Genomic DNA, 15,774 nt, shown 5'->3' with positions numbered 1-15,774 from the left:
GGATAATTATGGTGCGGTCCCTACATAAATTTAGACACATGGTGCAAAATTGGAACTCTAATTTGACTTTCTCTAAACTTCACATATATATATAGATATATATATATATATATATATATTAGCTTGTAACCCCATGCATATGCATGGATATATTTAAAAGATATACATTAAAATGCATAGTATAATTCTTATATATATAATTTAAATATTATTAATAGTCATTCTTATATTTTTTTTTACCTCTTTAAAAAGTCTTGGAAGAATATTATTAGATAGAAAATGTAAATTATCCATTTTTTAATTTTTTTATGTTCATTAATTTTAGACTTTTTGGTTTTTGTACGCAATAACTCTCTTGGATGGATATTTATGATGTGATCTCACATTTAACTCCAAAATTAAGAAATAAAATCTCTCTATAAAAATAAATAATTTAGGACACATGGCGCAAAATTGGACTTCAATTGTAGAATCTAATTGAATTTTCTCTAAGTTTTGCCTATTAATATATATATATATATATATATATATATAGACTACTATGTAATCCCATGGCGCATGATTTAGAATCTAATTGGATCTAGACTCTTCGGTTTTTTCACCCAATAATTCACTTGCCACAAAAAATGAAAAAAATTAAATGGACACGTGGTGCATAATTGGATTCCAATTGAAATCTAATTTCAAATCTAATTAAATTTAGACTCTTCGATTTTATACTCAATAATTCACTTGACACAAAAATTAACAATTAGATAGGATACGTGGTGCAAAATTGATAATCCAATTGAAATCTAATTAGATTTTCTTTAAGTTTTGGTTATATATATATAGACACACACATATACACAACATTGGTACTATTTTCATTAACCAAATCCTATGCATAATTTGATTAATTAATTACTCAACTTAAAATGGGTTAGGGTCTGCTTGGGATCCGCTTATTTTACTGAAACTGAAAACTTTTTGCTGAAAGTACTGTAATAGTACAGTGGAACTCATGAATAGTACCAAAAAATGCAATGGAACCCATGAAAAGTAGCAAAAATAAGCTGAATAGTAAAATAAGCTAACTTTTTAATTGGCAGCCAAACGCACACTAAATTTGCTTATCCGGAGTCTAAACAAACTAACATATGCCATATGGTATAGGGGCATTGAACACCAAATTTTGCTTATAATTTTTTTTTAATATATTCAAATTGCAATTATATAACTCTTTTCTTTAGTGTATTATCAATTTCATATATAATATGCCTGATGAAAAATAAATGATTATTCATTACCCACAATTTACCATCTTATAACAAGTTATTAAAAAAAAAAATTGCTTGGAACCAAAAACCTACATGTTGTATAACAAATTAGCTATTGCCTTATTAATAGTCTTACAAGGTGATGATACTTGGGACCAAAAACCTAACCCATATATATATATATATATATATATATATATATATATATATATATATATTTTTTTTTTTTTGAGGATAAGATTATAGACCAGGGAAGAAGGTATGTACATCATGAATACACATTAACACTATTTATTTTGTATTTAATTTTTTATTCTTTTTCTTTATATATATCGAGGATAAAGACAGAGAGTGGATGATAATTGTCGTGTGTAAAGAAGAAGAAAAATCAAGAAAATTTGATATTTTAATTAGATTCTTATATTAAAATATAAATAAAGTTTTGCCCTGGTTGAGTGAGTGCCCTTTATAAATTTTTTTTTTTTTTTTTTAACAAATTTGAGTGCCATTATAAAGTAAATAATAATTAGTAGGTTTTTGACAGTTTTTAGACCCCTTAAACAATTGATTAAACCTAGGTAATTAGCCAAGTTGTTACTTAGTCCAATTAAACAAGTCTAGGTTATCACAATAATAAAGATTAAATCATGCAGAGCAGCGGAAAATAAATAACACAAGATATGATCACCCAGGAAACCAAACCGGTAAAAACCTGGGGAGGATTTAACCTAGCTATCCTCAAGGTAAACTTAAATCCACTATCTTGAAAGAATCGAAATTCATACAATAAGACTTACAAGCCCCCACGCTCGACTTCTTATTGCTACCAACCAGTAGAACTTACTGACACGACCACGTGCAAGCTCCGAATCCACGGACTCCTTCTTTCTTGGATTCCCACCAGCTACAAACACACCCGCTTGTGTAGTCTTTAAGCTTTAATGGCAGCAACTGAATTGATCATCAATGTGTAGAAAATATCTCCTCCTTGAAAACCCTAAGTTTGTGTAAAGGAAAACTCCTCTAGATCACACAAGAGATTTACACAAACCGCAAAATATGAGCAACACTAAAACGTGGTTAGGGTTTGCCTTTTATACTTAGGACAAATAAGAAACCCTAAAAACGTTTTAAAACAAATAGAGCTGAGTTGGACAAATCTGCAGAAAAGCAATCTGCCCGAGCTTCGATCGGTCAAGCCTAAGTTTCGATCGATCGAGCCAGGCCGAAAGCCACAGTGCTTCCTATTTTAAACTCGATTCCAACTTTACATTGACATACAACTTTGAGCTAGTTTTAAACACTTCTAAACACATTGTTTTGATCATGGTTTGCCAACAATACACATTAGAGTTCTAAATACATAAAATCCTAAACTTTAGAACCTAACAGTTTTAATTATCTTAACCGGTAAAGTCTCTGATGATTGAATAAGAAATATAGGGTTCAATCTCCACCTACACTAAAAACTGATTGATATCTTGGTTTAATAATAAAGTACTATCATGACAAACGAATCCCATATATTGAAACTCTGTTCAAAAATAAAACTAAAAAGTAAATAACAATGAAGGAGTAACAAGAAAACAATTGTGAGAGTTACTTTTTTAATTTATAAACCAAAGCTTCCAGTTCTACTCTACAGTTACAGTCTACCTGCGGCCTGCCTCACTACATGGGCCATTCTCAATTAAATTATTTTGTCTTCTTTTATTTTTTTGGCATCATTTATTTACTTGAACTTTATCCAAAAGAGGAAAAAAAAATCTATATGAACTTTCAAATACTTTAGGCTTTCAACCATTGATCGACGAAGTCAAGGTAATATTCTTCATTCATTTATAAGCTTTTATTTTTATAATTTTATTATATTATTTATAAATTATAATATGATTTTATTTAATTTTGGAATTTATTTCTTTGTGCAATTAGAATTTATTACTTGTTGGGTTACTTCAAAATTGTAATGTAAACTTCAACTTGTAATTTATAAGAATAGATGACTTAATAGCATTTATCTATATAATATAATTATTTCATTTTCACATATTATTGAAACAAATTTAACCATATAAATATTTACTAGAAATGTTTTAATTTATTTTGAACTCCTATGAGATATGTAATTTGGACTATACGATTTGGATATTGGATAATTTACACAAATAATCCATTTAGCTATTGAAATTTTCCAAATTTATGTCTTGTCATGTATTTGTATAGTTATAATTTAGTTGAATGACCTATTTTTATTTTATTTTTTCAATTTATAAATACATTAATTAGTTAATTAATAAATTTACAGATCAACAAATAAATCACGGGTTGAACCAATGAACCAATAAACTAGTTTTTGAACTGGGTCAATCATTGGTTCAGTTTTGATAACTGTGGTTAGAAGTTTGAAGCCACAATAAGAACTCAATTGAGAAGTTTTTTTTTTTTTTTTTTTCCTTGAATGACATAATTAAGTAATGCTCTCCTATCTTACAGAGCATTCACATATAAATTCATGATTAGACCTACTTTTCACGTGACAATGAGTATTTACTCTCAAGAGTAATGACATGATTTTTTATTTCAAGAGTTATAGTTTTCAATTTGTATTCAAGTACTTGATAATTTTTCATTAAAAAAAAAAAAAAAAAAAAAAAAAGAAGAGTAATTGATCGATTATTAAAAACTCATTCTAAGACACATTCCTTGGTGTCTTCTTCTTCTTCTTCTTCTTCTTCTTCCTCCTCCTGGATGTCACGAGCTTACTTGTATATTAAGAAAATAAAGGAAATGACAAATCTGCACTTTTTTGCGTGTAATTGTCGACTGCCTCTCCCAGCTTCAATTACTTCAATAGATGTGATGATGCCACATGAAGCAAATAAAGTGGCTCACTGTAGCATCTTGCAAACTATGATTTGATCCCAGTTTCTAAGCTAAGACTCATTTGTTTCTAAGCTCTGATTTACAGGCTTACAACTGATTGGTTCATAAGCTCACCGGAGCAAAAAAAACTTGTTCCCTTTGGTCGATTGTGTGCAGTGTAGGGGGTTATTGTGAGGCCCACCACATAAGACAGCATGCCCAAAAGTTGGTGATAGAGGTGCCGTCATTTTAGTGCAAGAGTTAGGTGCAACAAACTACATTGGATTTTGTTTTTGTCAAGGGTGCAAAATATTTCTAGAAGGATCAATTCAAGCTTTCTAAATTTTATATTGGAAACCAGTCATATTTACTTGCTAAACACTTAAATCTCAATATTACTATACATAGTGAAATGGTAGGATTGCCTAGTCATTTTACAATGACAACGAAAAGAAACCTAATAATTGTACAAGATAAGTTATACACACCATTTATAAGGACATCAACCTAGGATAACTTCAGAACTTGTGCACCACTTTGAGCAGCCATTGACACCATATTTTAGTACCCACCATGGCTAGAATGCTTCCCCTTTCAATCCCAAAACTCTTCATTTTCTCTCTTCTCTCTTCCTTTTCCGTAATTCTGGCCACCGGAGAAGATCACGGTTATGTTAGAACCCTAGACAGGAAGCTCATTGGGCTCAAAAAAGAGAAATATAGCCATATTCACTTCTATTGGCATGACACTGTTAGTGGCCGTAACGCTACTGCAATTCAAATAGTGCCACCGGCCTCCAACTTCAACGCAACATTCTTTGGTGCAACATACATGATCGATGATCAAATGACTGCAGGACCTGAATTGAGCTCAAAATTGATAGGAAGGGCTCAAGGGTTTTATTCATTGTCGTCACAAGAAGAAGTTATTCTATTAATGGCTATGAACTTTGCATTCATTGAAGGCAAGTATAATGGTAGCACGATTACTGTGCTAGGGAGGAATTCGGTTTTCACAAAGGTGAGAGAGATGCCTGTGATTGGAGGCAGCGGGCTTTTCAGATTTGCTAGGGGTTATGTTCAAGCCAAGACTTACACGTTCAATTCCACAACAATGGATGCCATAGTTGAGTATAATGTCTATGTGTTGCATTATTAATTCTCATTAACTCTTTGTGCTCTCTGCCTCTAGTTTTTACTTGCTGTTGTGGCAAGAATAATAGCTATCACTCACTCAAATAAAAAAAGGTAAAAAGAAGATGAAGATATGAATAATATAGAGCTTGGGTTCGCTTATGCTATACAATATAAATTTTTATGTTTTATTTTTCTCTGAATATACAATATAAAATAAAATAAATTAAGAAAAGTGTTATTGCAAGCTTAGCAGGCCTAGCTTCTAACTTTTTCCTCCAAAATTTAAGGGGACTAGGTTGCTTACTCTGAGTACAAGTTTGGGCTTTAAAATTTGCATGGCCCCAATTAGCTCTAATATGTCCAACATTCCCCTTTGTCTCATAGCTTATTTATTTATTTGGGTTGGGTCTTCAAGCTTAATAATGCATCATTTTGTAAAAACTTATACAATAAAATTTATGTTATCCCTATAATCACTCAATTTTCAATCCCCAAAATTTTTTTTAGTTGTTATGCATATTAATTTAGTGGGTGAAAAGTAGTTTAGTTAACAAATTCATTTGTTATTATAAATGACCTGGAATCTAATCCCAGGGGTGTTCATAAACTTGTTATAGGTTTAGAATAGGGCACAAGTGGGTTTGATTTAAAATTAAACTCCAACCACTAGGTTATGCTTGGGTGCTGATTCACTTACGTAGAAAAGAAATATATCTGAAGTAAACTTAACAGAATTCTATCCTACTAAATTAATAAATTTTCATTATTGCTTCTATTTTATACTATAATAAATATTCATAATATTTTATTAGATTATATATTTTAATTAGCCATCTCTAAAAGAGAATATAAAAAAATTATAATTAAAATCCTTCAAAAGATATTCAACTTTTATACTCTAAGATTAATCATAACTTTTAATTTTTTTTCATGCTTTATTATTTTATTTTTATAAAATTTCTTATTTAATTTGTAAAAATAAGCTTGAAAATCATTAAATTCCCTTATATATAGTTTAACTTTATAAATTTAATATCTATATTTGTGTTTAAATTAATTACTAAAATAATTATGACATTATCGCGGTTCACCCTTGGTCAAACTCCAATCCAACCTTAAAAACTTTGAACCTCTCTTTTTATTAGTTCTTTGAGCAGTTTGAGTTTGAAAACCATGGTTAGGAAGAGAAGATCATACCTAGCTCGATCTTTTGCTTAATTACCGATAGGGATTTCTTTGATCTAAGTCAAGAATGGTAAATCTATGTGCATACAATAATAGTGGCTTCATTTATTGTACCAGACTTAGACAAAGGGGGAAAAACAAGCAAATCTGTTTAAAAATATGACAAATAGAGGGTTTTGCCAAAGAGCAAGACTTAGGTATAGTACTTAGATGCTATTTCTTAGGTTCATATTTTAAGATTTTGCCATTTGGATTTTTTCTTATTGAATGAAAGTGTTTTTTTTTAGTTAAATAGCCATATGGCTGAATTTTAAGGGAGAAATCTAAGGAATAGCACCTAAAGTACTGTACTTAAGTTTTGTCCTTTGCCAAAATACATGTTTCATTGAAAGGGAATTTGAGCTTAGAAAAATATTGGGTTTTGAGACCTTTTGGATGGATTGTCCATTTTAGGATTTTTAGTTCTTCGATCCTGCCATTTGTTTCATTTCTTGATCATTTATGTTGGCAAATTTTTGTGAGTTACTTCTTTGAATATTTTTGGCACAAAAGTTATATAATGGGATTTGAATCAAAGATCTTTGAATACATGAGGAAATGATGAGTTGTTTCTGCCAACGAGAATGGTTTAGTTGGAAAGGCTTGGGCATTTTGTCTAACCCACCTAAATTCGAGTCCCGCTACTAGCAGTCCTTCGTTGATGGACATCCATAAGAGTTTACATGTAGGTCTTAACCTGAGCACCTTGTCCCAGGGCTGGCATAACTTGGCTAACTCCTATTTTCTTTTACCAAAAAAAAAAAAAAAAAAAAAAATGATGAGCTGCTTCTAATTCGGTTCCCAAAAATGTGCAGGAAGTTTTTTTTTTTTTTTTTTTTTGGGTACCGTAAGTCCGTAACTAAATTTCCATAATCCAATTACCTATGCAACATTTGATCACCCATCCATAAACAAGGCATCCTTCTCTTTACAAGGTTTGTTCAAGTGGTGAGTTGATGCCCAACTTGAATTCAATCGACCTATGATTACTTCTATCGAATCATGTCTACATCAAAAGGAAATATGCTTAAAAAGAAATGAGAATTAAAAATATATATATATATATATATATATTTATATATATATATATATATATGAAAGAAAGAAGATCATTAGCTTGGAATATAATTACAAGTAAACTTTTTATGGATTAAAATAAACAAATCACCTTTTATTAGCTCCAATGGACCTCCAATAAAAATAAAATAATTAATCTATCATGGAGATGGACTATGAAGGTGCAATGAAGATGAAGTAAAGATGAAGTTTTCCTTCCCTCCAAAGGACGGAAAGGAAATGCATCAATGTAATACAAAAAGAAATAAACTAACATCACATTCACTCCTCGTGATAATAGTATATGCTCTAGATGGTTCCATACATGTGACTAGCTATCAATAATCATGAAAGACAATTCAGAATCGCAGGCACACGCAGTGGACCCCTAACTAACAACTAACAACTCACAAGTCACAACTCATCATGACATCTCATATGGAGCAAAAACCAAAAGAGGTGTCTTTTCTTCCTTCCTTCCCAAGCTAGGCCGCCCCTCCCAGTCCAACTGTTGTCTATATATTATGGTCTTCTATTCTCTAATAGCCTCCACAGCCCCCACCAAGAATGACAACAGCGAAAAGTCTCAAGCCACCGAATTATTCTCCAGTTTTTTTCACACCCATATATCCTTTTGTATTTGTGTTAAGTGGATCAGTTGATTATTTTCTAAAATGTTACAAGAGTGAGATGTGAAAAATTCGGCGATTTTTTTATGTATTTGTAATAGGAATGATATATAGCGCACTAACAAAAGTTTTAAAATCATATAAAAAATCACAATTTTTGTTACAACTGTTCAAATAACAAATTGTGAATAATGAAAAAAAAAAAATGAGAAGTTTATATAAAAGTTACAAGTAATCAGTTACAGTCTGCCACGTAAAATAGTTAAATTACTCGCATACTAATGTCTCCTTCAATAGTAACAAGCTTTTTCAAGGGTTTGAACTTTTAAATATTTTAAATCCTCAATCCTCATTTATAGCTGTTGTGTTATTGGGGCTCTTTTAGAGAAAAAAATTTAGCTGAATAAGTTAATAAATTTAAACTATTTCAAATGGATGGTTACCCTATCACCAAGAGCGGTGGTATGGTTTATATATATTGTTTGACACTTCGCACATATTAAATTTCTTTATGAAAATTATTCCAAAATCGTTAAATCAAAAAGTCCTGTGTTCAAATCACATTCTTTGAAAAGTATGTGATTCAAAGAATGTGATTTGAACATAATTTTCAAAAAGAAAATGGTAAATTGATTGCCATATGAAACATATTAAGTTTTATGAACTAAATATAAGTATAATAAAATCTCATACATAGTAAAATTTAACAAATTAAGATTTACCAAAAAAATAGGTGCGCCTAGGGAATGCAATCTAGGCCCTTTTGTTCTAAGCTTTACCAAAAAATGATGGCTTCTGGATATACTAAAGCTTCCTATATATCAAATAATATTGATACCTGGCCCCCTCTTTCTACCAAAATAAAGGCCTTACAAAAAAATAGAAATAAACCAGTCTTTAGAGTATTTTAGCACATTTAAAATTTATATTCTAAACCGACTTTTTAGAACATATCAAACCTTAAAAATTGGCAAACATGATTCACAAGACTTAATTAAAGAATTAAAACTTTTTCATCATATTTTTATAATTTATTGCTATAACAAACATATGGGTCTAACACTAGTCACTATTTTATTATCTGTCATTGGCAAATTTACCATCTTGTGAGAAATTCTTGTCCAGAAACTTCTTCCAACAATTAAAGCCAAGTCTACCGAGGGGGCGGGTGGGTCATTCCACACAAACGTTGACGAAAAAGACTGACTTGTATAGTCTTAATAACACACCTTTGTTTTTCAACATTTGCATAAAAAAAGTCGTTCCTTCAAATTACGTGTCATATCGGGGTTGGCCAATGTAAAGAGTAAGGCCTTTGTTCACTTCATAAATACAGACATCAGCCAACTCCAATTTATGTACCACCATTGAGAGCATAGTACCATCATTGTGTTCCAATGGCTAAAATTCTTCCTATCTTGGCTTCCCTATCCACCATCTTCTTCCTCATCCTTTCCCTCTCCACAGTTTTGGCCATCGGAGAAGATCATGGCTTTGGAAGAAGCCTAGATAGGAAGCTCCTTGGGTACAAGAAAGAGAAGCTTAGCCACTTTCAGTTCTATTGGCATGACATCCTTAGCGGTCGCAATCCCTCATCAGTCCCAGTCATAAAACCACCCCAAAACACATCAACCTTTGGTTTTTTAACCATGATTGATAACCCTTTAACCTTAGGACCAAATATGAGCTCCAAACTGGTGGGTAAAGCACAAGGGTTTTATGCAGGTGCTTCACAAGAAGAGGTGAGTCTATTAATGGTAATGAACTTTGCATTCATTGAAGGTAAATATAATGGAAGCACAATCACTGTGCTAGGCAGGAACCCAGTGTTCCACAGCGTGAGAGAGATGCCAGTTATTGGAGGCAGTGGGCTTTTCAGGTTTTCTAGGGGTTATGCTCAGGCCAAGACTCATACTTTTGATCCCAAGACAGGAGATGCCGTTGTTGAGTACAATGTCTATGTGTTGCATTATTGATGTGTTCTTGATCTTTCTGTTGTTAACTTTATTCCTCTTGTGATTCTCTCTTTTTTGAGGTGTAGATTTCAAGTATGTTGGCCACTTGGATTACTTTAAGCTAAGTGGGGTTGGTTAGCGGTTTCTTACTTTCTTTTGTTCAATAATATAGGGCAATATAATGTTTATTTTCTGTAATTTTTGTCCTACGTTCATGCCAAATTCAGTCAAGTAAGAAATCCGAAAAGTCCATGTAATGATTAACTTACTATTTAATAGACATTTTGTTATTATTTTTCTTAATTTTTTGGTTATGTATATTTTTATACATAATTATGATTTGTTAATGGCTCAAACCCTTTCTACTTAGACCCCCAAATATTTAATATATATAGAAAAATGTGAATTAAAATATAAGACTCTTTACTAATTAAATATTTCAATAATACTACAAATATAACTGATAATACAACTTTGTAAGTGAACTCATCATTTTTCATTAACTGATAATACAATTTTGTAAGTGAATTCATCACTTTTCATTATCATTTACTTTGGAACACAAAATATATATAGGGCAAAATTTAAGTATAATACTTAGATGCTATTCTTTAGATATTCCTCTTAAAATTCTGCCATTCGAATTTTTTTTCATGAAAATATATTTTTCAGTTAACTAATCCCCACATATACATATGTATATTCAGACTCCATAACAGAAGTGACGGTGTGGTAACTGTTTGCTTTAAAAGAAACAGCCTATCATTGGCTAATTTGCCTATAACCCGCCGTACAATGTAAAGATACCATCTAAGAATTTAGTTTTACTTATTTAGCTTTTATTGTAATTTAATTGATTTATTTTTTGTTTGTTTATGAAGTTTGAATAGTAGTATTGTTGAATTGTCATTTTCAATGTCATTTTTTATGTTGAGTGTGCATAATTTGAATTGATATAGTCGATTCTATATTAATCATTATCCATAATCTGAATTGAATTCTCACATTTTTAAAATTTTCCCCTCAACCGAAATTTTCAATCCCCAAAACACAAACAATTATGAAAAAAAAAAAAAAAAAAACTATGTGACCTTTCTTTTGCAATTGGATTTATGTGTACCTCTTAAGGATTGGATCAAATTAAATTTTGATGCTGTCATTAGAGATGACAAATTTTCAATAGTAGTGGTGAGAAGGAATGAGAATGGGAATATCATAATGGCATAGAAAGAACAAACGGATCCAAGTAGCCCCTTGCTAGGATAAGCAAAAGCTGCTCTATGTGTAGTCAGGAGAGCAGTAGCTGAAGGATTTATAAACATGACTCTGGAAAGTGATGCTTGGAATGTGGTTGAACTTTTAGGCAATCCAGATCTCAGACCCCAATAGAGTATATCTGCTATTTTTTATGATACTTTTTGGTTCTTGTAAAATCTTGTAATTCTGTCTCATTTTCTATTCTGTCTCATTTTCAGTTGGCTTAAACTAGATTTGTAAGTTCTTTTCCAATAGTAAATTGCCTTATTGGGTTAGGAGTGCCTCTATAATGGTTTTTTCTTTGGAGTCATTTTTCACATCATTGTATCGTTGTATTCATAGCATTATGCTAATTGCTTTTTGATTTGGTAACTTACTAATTAGTGGTGCATTAATTGTGAAAACTATGATCACATAATTGGTTAATTGGTACTTAATTAATAAATCCACTTCATAATTAAGTAAGTGATCATCCTTTTCATCTTTTTTTCCTTGGCATAGTTTTGACTTTTGCCATTGAAGAAAATCTTGACATTGTGAACCCTAAACTTAAATGGCTTAAGAAATTAAGAAAAGCTTAGCCATTTAGCTTATATATTATTGGCATGACATTTTTATAATGATGCCATGTTGTTAGAGTCTCATATGATGTCTTCCTTCGTTTCCATCCAGCTCAACAATCCCATATTCCCACCCAACTAGCCACCCACCAACTCATTACTCATAATCATATCATGAGATGTCAAGAATGTGGTTTGACAAAGATATGCTAATGGTCTACTTTAATTGCAAAAACTTTTATTTTTTTATTTTTAACAATAGGTTTAGGATCATCGTTTCTAAATTTCACTTATTTATTTGCTCCATTATTTTTACTTGAGTAGAAAACAAAATCTTTTAAATATGTCCTCATTCGAGTGCCCATCGCTATCTTCCTGATCAGTTTCTCTCAATGTGTTTCACTATTGATGTGTGGGGGAGGAAGATGACATTGATGATTTGATCCCTGGGGTTGAATTTTATTCTCAAATAAACTTATTCTTCGCTCAATAGAGAGAGAAAGAGAGTCTTTGAATTCTCATGCACCAATTACATATGCCATGTATTAACTACATGATGGAACACTTTGGTCATTTCAAGGGTCCGTTTGGATTGAATTTATTGTTGCTGAAACTGAAAACTGAAAACACTGTAGCAAAATAATTTTTAAATGTGTGAATAGTACCGTGGGACCCATTTTTAATATTTTTTAGTATGTGAACAGTGCTGTGAACAGTAATAAATAGTGTATGAACAGTAATTTTTGTCCTGCACAGTAAACCCATGTGAGGTTACTGTTCACGTGCAAGGAAAAAAAAATATATATATATAGTGGAAAACGTGAAACGTAGAAACGCAGACTCAGTTCCTAAACACATACCAAGAAGAAGGGTAACCGACGTGATATTCTCCTATTTTTCAACACATTGACCAAGACCATAGAGCTAGAGGTACCAAAAATATGAGGTTGCAAACTTCCAATTGCATTGTGTGGTTGGTACTTGGTATTGGTAAGTAAAGTATTCATGGAAATAGACTTCCAAAATCTATTGAACTTAAAAGGAGGATTGGAGAAGAGCATGGGCTTTATATAAAAAGCCTATCACAAGTTACTTGGCTTCAACAACAAAAAGCTTCAGCTCCTCATGCTTCTATTGGCAAAAGTGTAAATCATGTGTGGCCCGTGATCTCACTCTGTCCAAATCGTGCCATCCTCCAATACATCATCAGCAACAGCCTTTGATTGATAACCCATCAACCTTTAGGAAGAGCACAATTTGCTTTATGCATCCGAATTACAACAAGAAATTGGTCTAACCCTTAATTGATTACCAACCCTTGCATTCTTTGAAGGATATTATATAATGTTAGCAAAATTAAGTTTTCATCAACGTGAGGGAGACCTCGGTTATCTAAGGCAATGAACCATTCAAGTTTGTTATGTAGGTTACACTAAGAATTAGGTTTAAATAAAATTGAGAAAGTATATTTTACCATTAAAATTTTATTTATTATATTAATATATATATATATTTATATTTATATATATATATATGTCTTTTTTCATTTAAATAACGTAGTACAAACAACTTAGTAAAACTTTTTTTTTTTTCTATTTTTGGTAAAAAGGAACTTATATAAAAGAAACTAAAGAACAAAGGTCAAAGCCACTAAATTACAACGTCTATTACGATACAAATCCAAATAATCAAAATGCAGCAGGAGAATAACAATTGGGAGGAGAAACAAAACGAAAATAAGAATCGAAAGAGACTCCCAATTCCTCTGTAGCAGTGAAACAATCTAGTATGAGAGATTTAATTTGCACCAAAAGGTCCCTACAATCATCAACAAGGGCAGAAAGATCCCCAAATAAATAAAAATTACTAGAAACTAGGAAAATAACAGCAGTTGCATCAAGCTCCACTTCAACTGCCACAAGCTGAAGCTCAATGCTAAAAAATAATAATAACCCCTCTCTTAAGGCCCATAATTCAACTGCCCTTCCCAATTTCTAATAGGTCCTCCACATCCAGCTAATTTGGCGCTGCCTGTAACTTAAAGCCAAGTCTTCCAAGGGGAGGGCGGGTCATACCACATAAAGGTTGACGAAAAAAGAATTATACACTTGTTTTTCAAAATGTGGATGACAAAAGTCCTCCATACAAATTACGTGTCATATTGGGGTTGGTCAGTGTAAAGACTAAGGCCTTTGTTCACTTTATAAATAGAGACATTAACCAAGTCCAATTTTTGTTTACCAACGTTAAGTTCCAATGGCTTCCCAATTCACCGTCTTCTTCCTCATCCTTTCGCTCTCCACAGTTTTGGTCATTGGAGAAGATCATGGCTTTGGAAGAATCCTAGACAGGAAGCTCCTTGGGTTAAAGGAAGAAAAGATAAGCCACTTTCAGTTCTATTGGCATGACATAGTTAGTGGTCGCAATCCCACTTCAGTCCCAGTTGTAAGACCACCCCAAAACACATCAACCTTTGGTTTTGTAAGCATGATCGATGACCCTTTAACCTTAGGACCAAAAGTGAGCTCCAAATTGGTGGGAAGGGCGCAAGGGTTCTATGCCTCTGCTTCACAACAAGAAATGAGTCTATTAATGGTGATGAACTTTGCATTCATTGAAGGCAAATATAATAGTAGCACAATTACTGTGCTAGGGAGGGACTCAGTGTTCGACAGCATGAGAGAGATGCCAGTTATTGGAGGCAGTGGGCTTTTCAGGTTTTCTAGGGGTTATGCTCAGGCTAGGACTCATACTTTTGATCCCAAGACTAAAAATGCCATTGTTGAGTACAATGTCTATGTGTTGCACTATTGATGTTCTTGAACCTTTGTTGTGAACTTCAATCTCTTGTGAATTGTGATGCTCTTTTCTGAGGTGTAGATTTCATATATGTTGGCCACTATGGTTTCTCTTGTTCAATAACAATAATAGAGAAATATTTTGTTTAGTTTCAGTAATTTTTGCCACACTTTCATACCAGTTTATTGCTTTAGTCAAAAAAGAAATCCCAAAAACTTAAAAGAGTTAGTGCCCATTGAGCCTATAAATAGACTCATTCAGACCCAATCCAAGTTACTGCAAAAATACACTAAAAAAATTGAGATGTTCTTGGCAAGAAAGGGTGTTCTTTCTGGTGAAGTTTTGGGCTTGAACACTTTGTGCAGAGGTCGTTCTAGCCATACGACACTTGTTGGGCTGTTGTATCCTGGGTAGACAAGTCAAACTTCCAAATTATTGTAGCAGAATTGAGATCCGAAGGCATAAAGATTGGAGACAATTTGATGGTAGCTGGCATAATTGATAAACTACTACAATCTTGGAAAGAGTTCCAAAAGACTTTGCGGCACAAACAAAATGAGACATCCTTGGAGACTTTGATCACACGCATCCGTGTGGAGGAGGAGGCTAGAGGACAAGATGCACTCATGACACAAGAGAGCAATGGTAATTCCACTACAAAGGTAAACCTTATTTCAGCCAATAATAATATGCCCAAAAATCGTTTTCCTAGAAATGGTCAATTGAAGCCTAAAAAGAGAGCCTTTAAAAATAATGATAAACCTCAAGGAATGGGAAACCTGAATAAAAATTACAATAAGAACCAAGGACACCCTTCACAAGATCAATTTAATAGATCCTGTTTTGTCTGTGGCAAGAGTGGGCAAATTGATCGATTTTGCAAATTTCAGAAATGTGAATCTGTCCTACAAGCTAACGTAACCGAAGAGCCTTTAGTGGCTATGATTACAGACATCAATATGGTGCAATATGTTGAAGGGTGGTGGGCAGATTCTAGTGCTAATAGGCACGTCTGTTATGATAAAAATTGGTTCAAG

General features: G+C 32.4%; 3 protein-coding genes across 3 annotated transcripts; all 3 read left to right on the top strand.

The window, feature by feature from the left end:
• Positions 1 to 4,654: 4,654 nt before the first annotated feature.
• On the top strand, positions 4,655 to 5,445 carry LOC115976931 (dirigent protein 22-like). The gene has a single exon (XM_031098541.1). The coding sequence runs from the start codon at positions 4,695 to 4,697 to the stop codon at positions 5,277 to 5,279; it is 585 nt and encodes a 194-aa protein (XP_030954401.1). The 5' UTR covers positions 4,655 to 4,694; the 3' UTR covers positions 5,280 to 5,445.
• Positions 5,446 to 9,515: 4,070 nt separating this feature from the next.
• On the top strand, positions 9,516 to 10,417 carry LOC115978072 (dirigent protein 22-like). The gene has a single exon (XM_031100100.1). The coding sequence runs from the start codon at positions 9,564 to 9,566 to the stop codon at positions 10,140 to 10,142; it is 579 nt and encodes a 192-aa protein (XP_030955960.1). The 5' UTR covers positions 9,516 to 9,563; the 3' UTR covers positions 10,143 to 10,417.
• Positions 10,418 to 14,193: 3,776 nt separating this feature from the next.
• Positions 14,194 to 14,895, top strand: LOC115976867 (dirigent protein 19-like). Its single transcript, XM_031098412.1, has one exon. It carries the CDS (start codon positions 14,195 to 14,197, stop codon positions 14,750 to 14,752), a length of 558 nt encoding a protein of 185 aa, XP_030954272.1. The 5' UTR covers position 14,194; the 3' UTR covers positions 14,753 to 14,895.
• Positions 14,896 to 15,774: the final 879 nt, after the last annotated feature.

The sequence above is a fragment of the Quercus lobata genome, chromosome 1, assembly GCF_001633185.2.
Source record: "Quercus lobata isolate SW786 chromosome 1, ValleyOak3.0 Primary Assembly, whole genome shotgun sequence".
NCBI classification, from domain to species: domain Eukaryota; kingdom Viridiplantae; phylum Streptophyta; class Magnoliopsida; order Fagales; family Fagaceae; genus Quercus; species Quercus lobata.
Note: the sequence above shows the minus strand (reverse complement) of the source record. Positions and strands in the feature narration are given on the sequence as shown.